General features: G+C 39.2%; 1 protein-coding gene across 1 annotated transcript; it reads left to right on the top strand.

The window, feature by feature from the left end:
- Positions 1-17,317: 17,317 nt before the first annotated feature.
- LOC149161543 (RING-H2 finger protein ATL2-like) lies at positions 17,318-18,332 on the top strand. The gene has a single exon (XM_089435530.1). The coding sequence runs from the start codon at positions 17,330-17,332 to the stop codon at positions 18,089-18,091; it is 762 nt and encodes a 253-aa protein (XP_089291656.1). The 5' UTR covers positions 17,318-17,329; the 3' UTR covers positions 18,092-18,332.
- The last annotated feature ends 1,382 nt before the right edge of the window (positions 18,333-19,714 follow it).

Genomic DNA, 19,714 nt, shown 5'->3' with positions numbered 1-19,714 from the left:
TAGTTTTATCTTTGCATCATAATTAAACTTGACATCTACAAACTTGTTTTCCCCTTTAACTATTGTTACAATTTCCTCATCATGTTCTTGTGATTTTTCTATTGTAATAAAGTTCTTATCAACTTGTCACGCACCTACATGCTTTAACATACACGTAAAATTTTATATATATATATATATAACGCATACATACTTTGGTTGGCATCTGCACATTATTTAAGTATGGGTTATGTTTTATGGCCACCACCGCTGTGTATACATGCCTAACCCGAGGCATCGTATATGTGACAGGCAATGAATATGTGGCCAGCCATGTTTGACATAACGTTAATTATTCGGCAATTAATACATACCTATGTTTATTTGCTAACTATATGGTATGACACTCTTATGTTTACTCCTCGAGTTTATCGAAGCTGTACTGAGCTCTTCTGTTGGCGCCTCCTGCGCTGGACATCTGGCGAGGGCATTGAATCTTGCCGGACAGACCACGTGAATAGGGCATGGTTACTATGCTTGGGATCTTTCCGCGCCGGGCTTTTGGGTAAGGTCGCCTCCATCCACGGTGCACATTTGTTAGGTGAGATCAAGGGTTGGAAAGACTCCACGATTCACCGCTGGCAGTCCTGGTTTATATATGGCGCTCTCCGGATTATTCGAGATTTTCCTCTTGTCATTCCATACTCTCTCGCTCTCTGTTCTTCGCTGCATGGACTTGTTTCACAGCTCCGCGCCACGACCTCCGTGATTCCAGTCACCGGTGCCATCCGGAAGATCTTCAACTTCACAGGCTTCATTGTCGAAGCAACCAGGTGCCTTACTCCTCAGGTAAAGATCTGTAGTTATTATTTGATTTTGATGTTTTGCGCAGAAGTCTAATTCCTATCGTTGGCATGACAGGTTGCGAGCAAATGGCTTCCGACTTCTACAGTTTAGAGGAGAGTCAATCCCGTTGAAGCCCGCCGAGTTTTTCCCAGGTATTTATCTGGTTCGAAGGCTTACTTCTCGGTTGGTCCCCCTCTGTCTTGGTTTCAGTTTGCCAGAGGTTTCCTCTGTGCTAGAAAAGAGACCCCAACCTTATTGTTGCTCGGTTGGCCGTAGGTCTTGATGGACCAACGCTCTTAACTGTTCAAGAGTTCTGGGACTGTTTTAAGAGTTGGGTCTTTCCTCATCTACGGTGATTTGGGTCCTTACCCGTATTTCTCCGAGGCTGGAGTTTTATATACAACTATCTGTATTTTTGTTTGGTTAATCTGTCGTGACTATAGCCATAATTTATGACTGTCTTCAAACCCTGGTTGGGACCAGCGGCTTATTTATTTTTGTACTCATATGGCTCGAGGGCTAATGGTTTACTGTATCTTTCTGTTACAGTTATATAATGACTTGATTTTCTCTTATGGATACGAATGACTTTACCATAATGCAGAGTAGGGTTTGTCTATTACCAGATGTGTAATGTTTTCCTCGTTCTCGGAATCATGCTGGTTAGATTATAGTATGCATGCCAATGGTAATAGTGTAATCTATAGTTCTCTTTCATTTCGCCAATGTTTTGAATGACTTATGTATAGAATCACTCTGCCGTGCCAACATCTGAATTCCATAGATGTATGGCCGACTGGTTAATGTTTTGAATGAATATGAATAGAGTCACTCTGTCGCGTCATCATCTGTTTCCATAGATGCATGGCCGACGGGTTAATGGCTCTTCGTGAATCGAACCCTGAGATCTGTAATATATATATATGACCATATACATTCGGTTAATCATATAGTTGGAGTTCTGGTTCATTATTGGCAGTATTTACATTCGCGGCCTCGGTGAATGCATGTTTCCATACTTTCCTTAATGCATACAAATGGTCTCACTGTGTTTTAAGAAATATCGTTTGGTTCTGTTGCATTGTTCTATGCTCGTATCTGTATGGTTTTACACAGTTGATATTGTATTCTTCAGTTACCCACAGCATGGGTCTTTAATCTTGGACAATATCTCAGCTCTTCTTCGTCACTTGGATTTTCAAGAACCCCATTTGCTATGGCTATGCCGAGTTCGGGTTCAGCGCCGTTTAGTTTATGCCTTTCTTTATTTGTTAATACCTCTGTTGGCATTTTAGTTAGAAGTGTTATGGTTTCTATATGGCTGTCTGCGACCATTAGGGTCTTGATATCATATCGACCCAGGTTATTGGTTGCATGAAGATTTCAGTTTCCATGATTCGGTTTTCTCCAGACTATGTAATCATTTATTTGATAAAGACAGACTTATATTATTAATAGTCCGCTTCATTTGTTTCAAAGGTTCAGCTGTTCTCAGCTCTTGAAGTTTCAACTATTCTGTATATGTTTCTTTCTTCGCACAGAATGTTACAGCTATATTATCCTTTGGCCTTACGAATATACTGATGTTTTCAGTCTTCTGGTTTTTACATCGAGGTTGACTGTACTTTATACAGATACTTCTTAGTTACACAGATACAATGTCTTTAAATCTTGCAACTAAGCTGTCTATAGTTATGCATAGTCATGCTATCTCTTGATTTTACAGCTAGGCTGTCTATCAACATAGTTTACTCTATAAGCTATATATAATTATTGCTCAGATAATCACAGTTGTTCTATCAGTTACTCAGATAACCAGGCATGTGAGGGTTCCGTTACTTACCTGTTCCCCTCTGGTAAGATGAATCTGGAACACTTCTCCTGCCAAATCGCTGTGTATTGCTTGTTTTCCACCCAACCGTGAGACCAGTCCTTTCAGACCTGAGTCTCCCCCCAAGCTTACGCTTACCGGATCACTATCCTCAGTAAGCCAGCACTCTCTGTGCCTGACTATCTGGTCCTTACCAGACTTAGTCCATCCAGGGTTTTTCCTCCCCTTTTCTTCCTCTGCCTGTCACTACAGCCCAGAGTTTCTCAACCAACCTCCCTTTTCCCTGGAAACCCTTCCAGTTGGGAAAGGTGGTTATTTCTAGTTATATTAACTAACCTTTCTTTTCCAATTCCCTTTTTGGGAAGTCAGATATCTTTATGATTAATTCCTTTAATCATCAATTTAGTGCACATGAAAAATTAACATAATATCCTCAAAAGAAAATAAATTCTTCATATTATTTCAATTCAGTGTTTTACTGCAGTAACTTTTAAATAATTACATTTTTACGGGGTCATCACATCTCCCCCTCCTGAGATTGGACATCGTCCCGATGTCTAGTGTCTCCAAACAATTCCGGATAAGCTTTTCCAAACAGCTCTTCGTCCTCCCAAGTAGCCTCTTCAGGCCCATAGTGCTGCCATTGCACTTTAATTTGGGTAATAACCCGCTTCCACAACTGCACTTCTCTCCGGTCGAGAATGCTCAGCGGCTCGACCCAAACTTCTCCTTCCGGTTCGACCTGCAATCAATAACAGTATCAGTCTTTTGTTACAGATACATTTTCAACTAGTTTAGATAAAAACAATCCTTACCCTTATATCTTGCCACTTGATCACATGCTTAGGGTCATAGATATACTTCTTAAGCATGGATACATGAAAGACATTATGAATTCTAATGTGGCTTGGTAAGGCTAGCTGATAAGCTACTGGCCCAACCCTTGCCAAGACCTGAAAAGGTCCGAAATATCGGGGTGCAAGTTTAGCGCAGCTGCTCCACTGCAGAGTACTTTTCCTTGCCTGAATTCTGATATAAACGTGATCGCCCACCTGATACTCTTTGAACCTTCTTTTCCGATCTGCAAAGTTTTTCTGCCGATCTTGAGCGGCCTTCAGGTTGGCTCGCACCTTTTTGACCATGTCCTCCATCTCCTTGAGCATTTCTGGTCCCAATCTTAATTTGTCCTCCGGGCCACTCCAATTTGAGGGTGTCCGACATTTCCGTCCATACAAGACTTCAAATGGAGACATCTGAATTGATGTGTGATATCCATTGTTGTAAGCGAATTCCACTAAGTGTAAATAGTCCTCCCATTGTGTCGGTTTTTGCATGACACATGCCCTCAACATGTCCTCCACCATCTGATTTACTCTCTCCGTCTGCCCATCAGTCTGGGGATGGTAAGCAGTGCTAAAATTCAGCTGTGTACCCCATTCTGCAAATAGCGCTCTCCAGAAGGCGGATGTAAACTTCACATCCCGATCTGATATTATGGTTTTTGGGAGTCCATGAAGTCTGAACACATTTTGCATAAAGACGTGTGCAATTTGCACTGCCCGGTAGGTGGATTGTACTGGTATGAAGTGTGCTGCCTTACTTAACTTGTCCACCACTACCATGATAGAGTCATTGTTCCTCTTTTTTTTAGGCAGCCTAGTTATAAAGTCCATTGATATAATTTCCCATTTCCATTCTGGGATGGGCAGGGGTTGCAATAATCCAGCCGGATGCTGGTGCTCCGTCTTGATCTGCTGACACTCCAAACATCGCACTAAATATTCAGCCACATGCTTTTTCATTCCCGGCCAGTAATATTCCTTCCGAAGCGCAGTCAGCATTTTTTGGTACCCGGGATGACCAGCGTAGTGACTGGTATGAAACTCATTCAATATTAAATTTTTGAGGCTGTTGTCATTTGGTACAAACAATCTCTTTTTGTAAAGCAGCATTCCATCCCTGCTAACCTCATAGTCTTGCGGACTTCCCTCGCTGGAAAGTGGCATTTGCCACTTCATCTGTTGGTATTCAACATCTTGACTTGCTGCTGTTTTCATCATTTCCAGCAAGGAATTTTCCCACCTACTGAATGTGACTTCATACAAACATTGCACCTTTCGACTCAGTGCGTCAGCTACCCGATTTTCCTTTCCCTTCAGATGTCTGATGTCAAAGTCGAACCCACTTAAGAAATCTGCCCAACGAGCTTGTCTTGCGTTTAGTGTGGGCTGACTAAAATAATTTGTTAAGCTGTGATGATCTGTGAGTAGCAAAAATTTCCTTCCCAGAAGGTAGTGTCGCCACATCTTAAGCGCATGTATGACAGCTGCTAATTCCAGATCATAGGCAGAATACTTCTGCTCATGTTCCTTTAATTTCCTTGATTCATAGGCGATTACTTTCCCTTCTTGCATTAGCACACCTCCAACGCCTTCTCCGCTAGCATCAGTACATACCACATAGTCCTTGTTCGGATCAGCTATACTTAAAACAGGAGCAGATGTGAGTAATTGCTTAAGCCTCTCAAAACTTTGTTGACATTCGGAACTCCATCTGAATGTCCTCCCTTTCTTTTGCAAGGACGTGATGGGATATGCCACCCTTGAAAAACCTTCCACGAATCTTCTGTAATATCCCGCCAATCCCATGAAGGATCTGATATCCGCCACGTCTTTTGGCACAGGCCAATCCAGTATGGTTTTTATTTTCTCAGGATCAACGGCAATCCCTTCCTTTGAAATCACATGACCCAAATACTGGATTTCCTCTTTATAGAAATCACATTTGCTGAGCTTAGCATACAACTGATGTTCTCGCAAAGTTTGCAGTACCATCCGAAGATGTTCCTCATGCTCCTCCTTAGAGCGAGAATAAATCAAAATATCATCAATGAATATTAGTACAAATTTGTCTAGAAATTGATGGAACACACTGTTCATTAAACACATGAACGTGGCAGGTGCATTAGTCAATCCAAAAGGCAGCACTACAAACTCGTAGTGTCCATACCGGGTCCGGAAGGCTGTTTTAGCGATATCTTCTTCTTTAATCCTGATCTGATGGTATCCAGATCGCAGATCAATTTTAGAAAATACTGTCGCTCCCTTGACTTGATCAAAAAGTTCATCGATCCGCGGCAAAGGGTATTTATTTTTAATTGTGAGCTTGTTTAATTGCCGGTAATCAATACACATTCTAAGAGTTCCATCCTTCTTTCTGACGAATAACACCGGAGCTCCCCATGGAGATACACTGGGGCGGATATAATTTTTATCCAGCAATTCTTGTAGTTGCATTTTCAATTCAGTCAACTCTGGCACACTCATTCTATAAGGTGTCCGCGAAACTGGAGCAGCTCCTGGTATTAACTCAATGGTAAAGTCTATGTCCCTCTTTGGAGGTAATCCAGGAATTTCTTCTGGGAATACATCTGCAAACTCTTTTATAACTGGGAGGTGTTCTAGCGGGTTCTCCTTATTTTTGGTTTCTGCATAGCCCACCTGAATCGCATACACTTGGCATCTATTCCGGATGCATTTTGCCAGCTGAGATGCAGTGATTGGTCAGACCTGAACTGGTCGTTTAATTCCCTGCATTTCTTGTTCTATTCCAGCATCATCCTTGTACCGTATAACCTTTGTTTTGCAGTTCACTAAAGCCCAATGCTTTTCTAGCCAGTCCATCCCAATTAGGACATCATAGGACCCGAGGGGAAGTATATTCAGGTCTGCCACTACTGGCTGTCCTGCTACCACTATAGGGCAGCTTTTTACCTTTGCCATTACTCGTCTTTTGGTCCCTGTAGCTAGCTGTACCAGCCAAGGATTCCTGAATTTTTCAGGCTGCAATTTACACTGTTCAACTATCTTTGGACTAATGTAACTTAAAGTAGCTCCAAGATCTATTAGAACAGAGATGGAAAGGTTTAAAGATTTACCTTCAAACTCTACCATGGTGGGCTGGTATTCTGCCTGGCAGTCGTCCAAGGCTGCGTTAATTCTTGGCATACTTCGTCCCACGTCACCCACGGTTGATGCCTCATGAATCTGGGATATCTGGTCAGTTCCCTTCCTTTGCGGTCAATTTTTGACATAGTGCGGTCCACCACAACCCCAGCACTGCACTGGGGGTCTGGTTGTTCCCTCAGTGTCCATCTTGGCGGGTTGTTCACTCATTCTGGTTTCACCGATGGACTTGGACCTGAATGCACTTCTTGGTGCTGCTCTACTATTTTGGCCCTTGCTGCTTCCTTTGATTCCGCCGCTTCGACTCCCCTTAATATTTCCAACAGCTTTATTATTCTTTTTCTCATTCCATTTTCTGTTGGAACTGTCCCCTTTCTGTTTGCTCTGTTGATAGCAGATTCTGGCCTTGCGAATCGCCTCATCCATGGTTCTAGGATTGTCAAATTCAATCCTTTCCCTCATATACATAGGTAGACTGCTGACAAACCGCTGCACCTTGGCTTTTTCTTCTTTAAGGTAGGGTACATAGCGGAGCAAGGATGTGAAACGATTGATGAACTCATCCATAGTCTGCTGTCCCAATCGCAGATCATGGAATTCCTTGGCCTTTTCATCATAAAATCTTTCCGTCAAGTATCTCTCTTTAAAATATTTCTGGAATTTTTCCCATGTTATGGTTCGTTCAGTTACGCCTTTAACGATTTTCACTTCCTCCCACCACAATGTCGCCTTCCCTTGTAACTGGAAGATGGCCAACCGTGCCTTCAAGTTATGATCATATTCATATAACTGAAAATATTTATTCATGTTGATTAGCCATGCCTCAGTTGCTTCTTCTTGTTCCCCATCATAATGTGGGGGTTTAATCTTTCGAAATTCTCCTTGCAATTCCACCTTTTGACGCTTTGAGGTCTGTTGTTCTGATGCATTATCAGATTGGTCCTCTCATTCTTCAGGAATTTCAGATTCTGCGTGATAACGTTCCTCCTCCGTCATTTTCTGCTGTTCTGCGTTGGGGTTAGCTAGTGGCGGGTTCTGTTTGTCAGACAAACTTTTCAAAATCCTTTCTTGTTCCATTGTCAGTCGTGCATTATCCTCCCGGAGCCGAGCCATTTCATTTTTCAGCTCTTGAACTGTTTCTAGTATGGCCAGATTCGTGCTGCGGGTCTCCTCACCCAGCTGCACCCACAATTCTGGGTTGTCTCCAAAATTTGTTGCAGGCCCCCAATTGGCTGCAGACCTGTGCGGTGCGTTGCCCGACCCCTGCATGCTAACTATTACGTGTGATACCTTTGTTTCTCTTTTCCTTCGTCTTGACTAGCCTGTACCTGGCCTGGTCTGATCATGAAACATATAACATTGTGAGCTACCTGCACAATTTTGTTACCCCAAAAATATTATTATTGTCATAATGACCTTCTCATCTTTTAATACTTATTCATATCCCAGAGGCCACAGTATGGGTAATCTGGGCTCTGATACCAATTTGTCACGCACCTACATGCTTTAACATACACATAATTTTTTTTTATTTTTTTTATATATCTAACTCATACATACTTTGGTTGGCATCTGCACATTATTTAAGTATGGGTTATGTTTTATGGCCACCACCGCTGTGTATACATGCCTAACCCGAGGCATCGTATATGTGACAGGCAATGAATATGTGGCCAGCCATGTTTGACATAACGTTAATTATTCGGCAATTAATACATACCTATGTTTATTTGCTAACTATATGGTATGACACTCTTATGTTTACTCCTCGAGTTTATCGAAGCTGTACTGAGCTCTTCTGTTGGCGCCTCCTGCGCTGGACATCTGGCGAGCGCATTGAATCTTGCCGGACAGACCACGTGAACCGAGCATGGTTACTGTGCTTGGGATCTTTCCGCGCCGGGCTTTTGGGTAAGGTCGCCTCCATCCACGGTGCACATTTGTTAGGTGAGATCAAGGGTTGGAAAGACTCCACGTTTCACCGCTGGCAGTCCTGGTTTATATATGGCGCTCTCCGGATTATTCGAGATTTTCCTCTTGTCATTCCATACTCTCTCGCTCTCTGTTCTTCGCTGCATGGACTTGTTTCACAGCTCCGCGCCACGACCTCCGCGATTCCAGTCACCGGCGCCATCCGGAAGATCTTCAACTTCACAGGCTTCATTATCGAAGCAACCAGGTGCCTTACTCCTCAGCTAAAGATCTGTAGTTATTATTTGATTTTAATGTTTTGCACAGAAGTCTAATTCCTATCGTTGGCATGACAGGTTGCGAGCAAATGGCTTCCGGCTTCTACAGTTTAGAGGAGAGTCAATCCCGTTGAAGCCCGCCGAGTTTCTCCCAGGTATTTATCTGGTTCGAAGGCTTACTTCTCGGTTGGTCCCCCTCTGTCTTAGTTTCAGTTTGCCAGAGGTTTCCTCTGTGCTATAAAAGAGACCCCAACCTTATTGTTGCTCGGTTGGCCGCAGGTCTTGATGGACCAACGCTCTTAACTGATCAAGAGTTCCGGGACTGTTTTAAGAGTTGGGTCTTTCCTCATCTACGGTGATTTGGGACCTTACCCGTATTTCTCCGAGGCTGGAGTTTTATATACAGCTATCTTTATTTTTGTTTGGTTAATCTATCGTGACTATAGCCATAATTTATGACTGTCTTCAAACCCTGGTTGGGACCAGCGGCTTATTTATTTTTGTACTCATATGGCTCGAGGGCTAATGGTTTACTGTATCTTTATGTTACAGTTATATAATGACTTGATTTTCTCTTATGGATACGAATGACTTTACCATAATGCAGAGTAGGGTTTGTCTATTACCAGATGTGTAATGTTTTCCTCGTTCTCGGAATCATGCTGGTTAGATTATAGTATGCATGCCAATGGTAATAGTGTAATCTATAGTTCTCTTTCATTTCGCCAATGTTTTGAATGACTTATGTATAGAATCACTCTGCTGTGCCAACATCTGAATTCCATAGATGTATGGCCGACTGGTTAATGTTTTGAATGAATATGAATAGAGTCACTCTGTCGCGTCATCATCTATTTCCATAGATGCATGGCCGACGGGTTAATGGCTCTTCGTGAATCGAACCCTGAGGTCTGTAATATATATATATGACCATATACATTCGGTTAATCATATAGTTGGAGTTCTGGTTCATTATTGGCAGTCTTTACATTCGCGGCCTCGGTGAATGCATGTTTCCATACTTTCCTTAATGCATACAAATGGTCTCACTGTGTTTTAAGAAATATCGTTTGGTTCTGTTGCATTGTTCTATGCTCGTCTCTGTATGGTTTTACACAGTTGATATTGTATTCTTCAGTTACCCACAGCATGGGTCTTTAATCTTGGACAATATCTCAGCTCTTCTTCGTCACTTGGATTTGCAAGAACCCCATTTGCTACGGCTATGCCGAGTTCGGGTTCAGCGCCGTTTATGCCTTTCTTTATTTGTTAATACCTCTGTTGGCATTTTATTTAGAAGTGTTATGGTTTCTATATGGCCGTCTGCGACCATTAGGGTCTTGATATCATATCGACCCAGGTTATTGGTTGCATGAAGATTTCAGTTTCCATGATTCGGTTTTCTCCAGACTATGTAATCATTTATTTGATAAAGACAGACTTATATTATTAATAGTCCGCTTCATTTGTTTCAAAGGTTCAGCTGTTCTCAGCTCTTGAAGTTTCAACTATTCTGTATACGTTTCTTTCTTCGCACAGAATGTTACAGCTATATTATCCTTTGGCCTTACGAATATACTGATGTTTTCAGTCTTCTGGTTTTTACATCGAGGTTGATTGTACTTTATACAGATACTTCTTAGTTACACAGATACAATGTCTTTAAATCTTGCAACTAAGCTGTCTATAGTTATGCATAGTCATGCTATCTCTTGATTTTACAGCTAGGCTGTCTATCAACATAGTTTACTCTATAAGCTATATATAATTATTGCTCAGATAATCACAGTTGTTCTATCAATTACTCAGATAACCAGGCATGTGAGGGTTCTGTTACTTACCTGTTCCCCTCTGGTAAGATGAATCTGGAACACTTCTCCTGCCAAATCGCTGTGTATCGCTTTTTTTCCACCCAACCGTGAGACCAGTCCTTTCAGACCTGAGTCTCCCCCCAAGCTTACGCTTACCGGATCACTATCCTCAGTAAGCCAGCACTCTCTGTGCCTGACTATCTGGTCCTTACCAGACTTAGTCCATCCAGGGTTTTTCCTCCCCTTTTCTTCCTCTGCCTGTCACTACAGCCCAGAGTTTCTCAACCAACCTCCCTTTTCCCTGGAAACCCTTCCAGTTGGGAAAGGTGGTTATTTCTAGTTATATTAACTAACCTTTCTTTTCCAATTCCCTTTTTGGGAAGTCAGATATCTTTATGATTAATTCCTTTAATCATTAATTTAGTGCACATGAAAAATTAACATAATATCCTCAAAAGAAAATAAATTCTTCATATTATTTCAATTCAGTGTTTTACTGCAGTAACTTTTAAATAATTACATTTTTACGGGGTCATCACACAACTACTTGATCATCAAAAGAAAAAAACAATTTATCAATCAACTTCTTTTGAAGATAACTTGCGATTCATTTTTATTACACAAATATCCATTATCAAATTTAATTACAAATTCCTATTTCTTCAATTCATCGATTGCTACAGAGTTCTCCATGGCTTTTCTCTCTGTCAAAGATTCACCTTCATCTTTGTGAGCTTTCTCACCCGAGTGCATTATGTATTTCACCATATTCCTCGAGTGTTGATATAATAAGAAACAATGCTACTTCACCTCTACTCTTAGTTTGAGATTTTATAGAAGTTTCTTGAACAAATTCCCATAAATACACTGAACCAAGTAGTCCCTCCATTTTAATTATTCAAAATTTAAATTTTTTACCGGAGAAAGATAGAAAAAGAGGAATTAATCATTTCAGTATTGTATCACTTTCTTCAAATTCTTCATTAATGTGGTCTAGTTCTGCATTCTCAAAATATTCCATATTTTTATGCAACTTTTTCCCTTTGATCCTTTCACCTAACTTGCTTTGGTTTTCTCTAGAATTGCTTAATTCTCCTTTGTCACTCCATGACCACTATACATAATCCTTTCCACTTTTACAATTTCTTTACCCACAATCAACTACAAATTTATGGGTAACTCACCAATCAACTCTTTCCTCAACATCACAACCCACTGCATATTTACACTATTTCACCACACTTCCACAACTCTAATTTACACAATATTGCGAAATCATACACATAAATTTTACCACATCTACAATACCCAAAAAAAATTGTTCCACCACACTTCCCTTTGGCTTCTCTTCACCAATTTTTAATCAAATACGCATTTCTATTTTAATTTACCTCATAGAAATACTTCCATAAAAAAAAAAATACACTATACTTTTTATAACTATTTTTTTAAAACTCTCTTCAACCGTTTAAAAAAAATGATAAAAATACTTTTTGAGCAATAAAAGCAATAAAGAAACAACAAATTTTCACCAGATTAACCCCTGATGCCTTCTTTAACCCATGCACGATTTATTCTTCATGAAAAAACAGAACTTAATTTTACTCCATAAAAATAATAACCTCCAACGTTTTGCTTGGCTCGACTTTCTTTAAAAATCAAACCATTCCTTTAAACTCAAGCAGCACGTGGAAATAACAGTGGTAATATCAATTTTACTCCATAAAAATAATAACCTCCAACGTTTTGCTTGGCTCGGCTTCCTTTAAAAAGAAAATCATTCCTTTAAACTCAAGCAGCACGTGGAAATAATAGTGGTGAATAAATATTCACCGGTGGATAAATATTCACTTTCAAGTGAATGGTAATGCAAGCCTTGCAACGAAAAAGATTACATAGTGCAACTTCTCCTTTGGTTTCAAAAGAATAAGGATTCACTGATCCGATTCTTTCACACCCAAAAAAAAAAATCCTCGGCTTGCGCTAACTGGAACAACCCTTTCACCTGAGGTATGCCGCTCTTCAACAGATCTCAAAGCCAAGTAATGCAATAAATATCCTCTTTGTGGTCAGCTTAGTGTGCATATGCGCTTCTTCCAATTGAGCCAACCACACAATGAATTCACCCACACTTTTTAACCTAGATCTAGATCTGGCTTCTCAGATTTCACCGGGTCTTTCTGCGCATGACACAACAGGTTCTGGGTTCTTTCGATGCGCACTGCCACTGGAACACAACACATAAATTTTTAAGTGATATCGCCACAACATTCAACAATGAACCGGGGAAGCAGAGAACTCTATCAACAACATTCAGATCACTTAAACAACTCTAATCTCTGCCCTCTGACTCCCAGAAGATCCACGTGCCACACAGCCTCTTTAAAACGAACATCCCCATCCCTTTTTCAAGAAGAATAACCTCAAGGATTCAGTTTACTGTGAGAGTCACACATAGATATACTCACAGATCCACACGCTCAAACAGGGCACCAAACACCAGGGCAGAACTGCGTTCAACAATGACTCTCATAGATCATGACAGATCTCTACGTTCGCATATCTTGGCCCTCTTGCAAAAATCACATGCCAGACTCAACTTCGCGACAGCCTCAATAGGTAATTTCACCGACGGCCTCAAGACCCAGCGGTTTTAAGCCAAACAAGATTAGATCAGCGATTGATGCACCAATTCGACCCAGCGGTTTTACGCCAAACAAGATTAGATCAACGATTGATGCACCAATTCGAACCACTCCAACCACATTAAAACAAACAACTTCGACAATTTCACTTTCTGTATAATTCAGATCTGGAAGAGATATCTCAGATCTTGACCTACTTCTTTCTGGAATTAAAACAGAAAACTACAAATTTCATTAAAATATTTGTTCAATTACATCACACTTATATAGGAATAACACCTAACCACTCATAACTAATTCTGTTCAACCACCTACAACTAATTCAGTTCAACCACTCATAACTAAATCTATTTCTGCATTATTCTCACATCCTCCCTTAATGGAGAAATGGATTTTCTACCATACCTAACTGACTTCTAGAACTTGTACTTTGAACATCTGCTGTATTCTCTAGATTGATCTAGCTACTGCATTAACAGAGGGTAGTTGGAATTAATACCTTTCTACCACTCCCCCTTAATTCCAACTATATAACAAATATATACTATAGCACGATATACAAGAAACTATATTCTTAATCATGACGACTTAAACTTTAACTTGCCTGCTGGTCTAAGTCTCAGCTAGGCTTACAACAAAACATTTCATTTTGGCGTTCTTATTAAAAGGTCCATGCTTGTTCATTTTCCATTGCTGGTGCAGTTTCATCTTCACCTTTTTGGGTTTCCTTATGAAATTCCTTTGCTCCTTGCTTACATACTTAACGTCAACAACCTCTTTTGGATTGAGAGGCAATGCAAGATCTCGAACGAGGTAAGTTAATTCATGTTCTCCCCACTTTCCATGAGGAACCAACGAAGGATTCACCAAAATGCAGTCATCTTTGAACATGAGCGGCCTTCGAAGAACATCCATGGTAGTATCCTCCAAAATAGCAATCATCTTGAAAGTAGATCCAATAAAACTTCTAACAACCAGGCAAGTTTTAATCTCAGTGATTTCTTCAACAGCGTGATCGTCAACAACATGAGTGATTTCTTCAGGGACATGATCTTCAACAACATGAAACTCTTTGTCAATGGACTAAAAAACATTGCTAATCCCAAATGGGTTCATGAGAAAATGATCATTAAAAAGATCATTGTCTAAAATAATAGACATATCAGTTAGCTTTATCACACTTCAAACAAAACGCCTTTTCTACTGCCTCTCTCTGCTCTCCTTGGCCCTCCGGGCTCCTTCAATTAGACCAGCTGTCACAAACGGTGCTCACTACCAGCACTCTCTTGAACAAGACCCACTTACACGATTTTTGCAACAAAACAAAGAAAACCGGGCCGACTGAAAAAGAAATATGACCACGGAACAACAGTTCAGTTTCTCAGATGGTATCTATCGGAAATTTCGTTAAATACAACAGTTTCTGAATTACCTCCACGCAGTGGCACAAACTCTCTGCACAAACGCAGCGCACACACTCTCTGCACAACGGACTCTCGCTGGTCTTCACACAACACGTCTTTCACCTGTGGCACTGACCACAACGGATTATAACAATCCAAAGAAACAGGCCGACTCCACGCACAACGGCACAACAGTTTGTGCACGCACAACGGCAAAGACCTCCACGCACATTCGGCTTCTCACGGCTCTTATTCACGGCTTCTCACGACTCTCCACTGCAACCACGGCAACGCAAAGTTCTGGATAGCGACGGTCCCTTGCTCCTCGACGGTTCTGGACAAGATCTGAAATGGTTCGCTCCTTAATGGCTGCACCAGCAACGGTTATGCACCAGTGCGCTCCTTGATGGCTGCACCAGCAACGGTTCTCGACAACACACCGGCCAACAACAGCTTAGCAGCACACTCTTCTCGACAGCACAATTCTCGACGGAGTTCTGGCAGCTTCTTGACAACGGTTCTCAACAGCACCAATACCCAAGTTCTGGACAGGGTCAACGATTCCAACAGTTCAAAAAACGAACCGGCTTCACACAGCCTTCAGCAACTGCTACCCGAGTTCTTGACAGGGGTCTTGGCAGCACATACGCACAACAGCAAGTGGATTCTGGACAGGGCGTTCTTGACAGCGTTCTGGACAACGACGGAGGTTCTCAACAGCTGGACAGGCAGCCTCCCTTTCAACATCAACTGACGGCTTCAAAGATCATCCACACAGGTTTACAACTGCGGCTTTAGACAAGGACGAGAGCAGACAAATACTTTACCTCACGCAAACACCACTCGGCCTTCCTCACCTGCGCTCTCACCCCAGCTCAAACCCTGAGCTCTGATACCAAATTAAAACAGAAAACTACAAATTTCATTAAAATATTTGTTCAATTACATCACACTTATATAGGAATAACACCTAACCACTCATAACTAATTCTGTTCAACCACCTACAACTAATTCAGTTCAACCACTCATAACTAAATCTATTTCTGCATTATTCTCACATCTAGATCTCTAGATTTCTTTATTTCGGCTCTGATATCAAAATAGAAATCTCAAGTTTAACACAATTAAATATTTTATTAATTTAATCCTAAGAATGTTTAAGTTTGCTCACTCCAAATACATGACAATGTGTTTTATTATATAACTATGGGTTCACTAGACTCGATGGACATAACAACATGGAAGATACATACTCTGACTCAACTACAACTCACTTACATTGGAAAATAGTTACTTTTAGAGCAACACCTCCTAACTCACATATATCTAGATAATTTCCTGACAACTAAGAAGACAATCCAACAAACCTATCACATTTCAAAACTCTTCCATTTCTACATTGTTTTAACAAACTTTCATCATAATTTAAGTATTTATATAAGAAAAAGATAAGGATCAAAAGTAAATAAAAAATGTTGTCGGATTGCTATCCTAAGACCCTTGGAGAACAGTGATAGCCTGAATCATAAGCACAAGCATCATCATCATAAAAGGAAAAAAATGAAAAGCTCCTTTGTCCATGGATGATAATAGGAATGAAAAGCTCCCTGGATGAGAAGCTCCCTGTTCATGGATGATAATCGGAATGAGAAGCTCCTTGTCCATGGATAATCGGGATCAACTAGTTTCTACGAGAGGACCAAGTTGGGAAGCAAACGTGAAGGAGAAGTCTTGTTTACTAATATGTTTTTATGGCAGAATATAATTTTTTTCTATACCTTAATATATTATTATATTAAGTAAAAATTGGAAAGAAAAATGTTGGTAATGAAATACTTTTTTTTTACATTTGATTTTAATTAAATTGTTAAAATTATTATTAGTATATTTCTAATGAATTAAATGTTTTTCAAATCTTAACAATCTCAATTCCATTAAAAAACATTCTTTGATTTGTGGCAAAGATTTTACAAAAGTATTGAATTTGAATTAAAAAATAAGTACTAGGCTAAATTTTTTGGTTGAATATTAAAAATATTTAATTTTTTTTTTTGCTTTTTAAATCATGTGAATATTTCTTTGTGTTACTATCAAATAAAAATAAAAATAAAAACCTATATAAATAATTTTCAAATAATATCAATATCAAAAAATATATGTAAATATAAATAATCTAAATCTAATACAACAATTATTATTTTAAATAAAATATAAATTTCCCAATTCAACAAGTCCCATTAAACAACCCTATCAACCTCTTTTTATAGCTTTTAAACAACCCTATCAACCTCTTTTTATAGCTTTTGGAGCAATCATTTACTACAAATAAATTAGATATTAGATAAATTAGATATTAGCGATGACGAATTTGGTATTTGTACTGTGATTTTTAAACCTTTCAAGCGTATAGACATTTTCAATGCATGACGTAATGTCTCATCTATTCTAATGGATATTTTAATGCATGATGTAACGTCTCACCTATTCTTCATATTTTAATGTATGTGTTGTGATTAGTCTCGTCTATTCTTCATATTTTAATGTATGTGTTATGATTAATTTTAACGATAAATGTTTGAAATTTGTGGTCGAGGATTATGTTTATTGCTAAGGAAATCTGAGATAGATTCAGCCCCGGCCCATAGACTCTTTGCCACCCATGGGTACCTACTATCATCACATTCCGTATTATGGACCTGGCGACAATTCGAATTCCCAGCCTACTGCGAACAGAGTGCTCACCGTGGGAGCGGCTTTCGTCGCTGTTTCCACCATCCTCTTAATCCTCTCATTAATCTGCGTCTACGACAGACTCCGCCGCAGACAACACCGGCAAAGGTTTTCGCGTGGCCGGACCAATTTCTCTCACCGCCGCGGATTTTTATTCGCGCGCGAGGATCCCATGAACCTCTGCAACGTGGGTTTAGACGCGCGCGTTTTAGAGTCTCTGCCCCTCTTCGCGTATAAAGCGCAGGACTACAAAGACGAGCTGTTATGCGCAGTCTGTCTTTCGGAATTCGAGGAGAACGAGAAAGCCAGGCTTCTGCCCAATTGCAAACACAGCTTTCACGTAGATTGTATCGACATGTGGTTTCATTCGCATTCAACTTGCCCTGTTTGCAGAACAGGCGTTCAGCCGAAACAGTGGGTAGGTAATAATAATACCGATCAAATTTCCATTAACGTAGAATTGATTTCTTCAGGTAATAGAGAATCCGACCGCATCCGCTTGGGACTCGAAGAAGGGGAAACGAGCTTTCAAGGAGCAAAAACATTCGTGCACGAAAGGCCGTCCACGAGCGGAATCTCCTCGATGTCGGAAACCGCCATTGATATGCCTGGGAGGTCTGAAAGTTTCTCAAGCGAAAAACAGGCGTGCTTGAACAGTGGATCGCAATCGTCAAAAACTGGGGTCCAGTAACTGAAGATATTCTTGAACCGAGGCACGGAGTGCAGGGTTTTCGCTGATGCTCCGCGAGATGACGGGATCGAAACCGGGGAACAACTGCAATCGCAGGCGCAGTGCTAGCATAACATTCCCAACCTCCAGTTCCGGTGATTAAGGCGAACATTGTCCGCATAATTTTTTTTTACGGATTCTTCTTATTTTGGTTCATTTTTCTGTCAATCACCGTACGCAGTGGGATGAATGATGATTTTGTTGCAGGTAATATAAGTTAGTTGTTATTATTTGTGAATATTTTTATAATTTATTTATGTTTTCAAATTGGATGTGGTGTTAATTTATTTTCTTGAAGGCCTGGTCTACGGAGGCCAGTATTTCTTAGGCATTGCGTGTTTGTTTTTTTTTTAAATAAAAAAATAAAATAAAAAATCTAATCTGGTTGATGTTTGAATTATTTTTTTAATGGGTGGAAAATTGATGCGATATCATTAGAAGCTCATAAAGCACTCAAACAACATGAACGTTGACGACTATAATTTAGATTTTTTAAAAATTCTGGTAGATTTTATCGAAATTTTGCCAGAATTTTCATTTTTTTTGGAAATTGTGCCCGGGTTATACTTTTAAATTATGCATTAACAGTGTATTTTGAACTATTTTTAATAAGTTCAAGTTACTTTTAAATTGTATTTTTAATAAGATTCATCTCAAGCACAAATTTAACATGTATAGAGAGGGATCAAAACCTTTCAGTTAGAATGCAAAATTAAAAAAAAATGCATCTCTCTCATCTCTCCATGGATAAGTGTATAATCACACTCTCCCTCTCTATATATTTAACCTAATTTTTCATTATTTAAGGTGTACTTTTGAATGGCATATAAAATATATGGCTTAAATCTAAGTCCAATTTTTTTTTATTGAATTTAAGGAAAATTGGCACATATATATATATATATATATAAACTGGTCAAACTGTAAAATAGTAAGACTACTTCCAATGTTTTAATTATAACATCTTATTTTCTTCCATTGTTATATATATATATATATATATGAAAAACCAAAATTTTTTATTATAAGAGAAAAAGTTTAAAAAAAAACTGAACCATTTCTTGATTTGTATGTCTCATCTTTGTTCAAAGGGCATGCTAATCTAACACCATATAATATACACTTAGTTAACATTAAAATATTTTACATAATATATGTATAGAGATATTTTATTTATGGATTACAGTGTTCATGCTAAAATGACTTTTTTTGTTTGTTATAATATACTTTTAAGTATAACTTTGAATTCTACATATTAAAATACTTTATTGATGAATCACATTGAAATTTTTTATTATTATCATTTTTTTTAAACGTCATATATTGATTTTATATTAAGAATTGAATGAATTACACATATGTGTTATTATTCTTATTAGGAAGTACTTGATAATTTTTAATTTTTTCTTAAGTTTCAATTTTTTCTTTGCACATTGAATATTTTAATATATACAACATTAGAATATTATATTTATGTCCGTGAGAAAGAGATATCTACTTAAATTAGTTAACATAGATCTTCAAAGAGTTTATTTAAATTCTATGTTGAAATAGTTTTGAAAAGTATAAAGTTTGGCATCTTAC

The sequence above is a fragment of the Pinus tabuliformis genome, chromosome 5_2 (assembly GCF_031772625.1).
Source record: "Pinus tabuliformis cultivar Carrire ecotype Pingquan chromosome 5_2, CPIR1, whole genome shotgun sequence".
Classification (NCBI taxonomy): Eukaryota; Viridiplantae; Streptophyta; class Pinopsida; order Pinales; family Pinaceae; genus Pinus; species Pinus tabuliformis.
The sequence above is the reverse complement of the archived record's forward strand: the minus strand, read 5'-3'. Positions and strand labels throughout refer to the sequence as shown.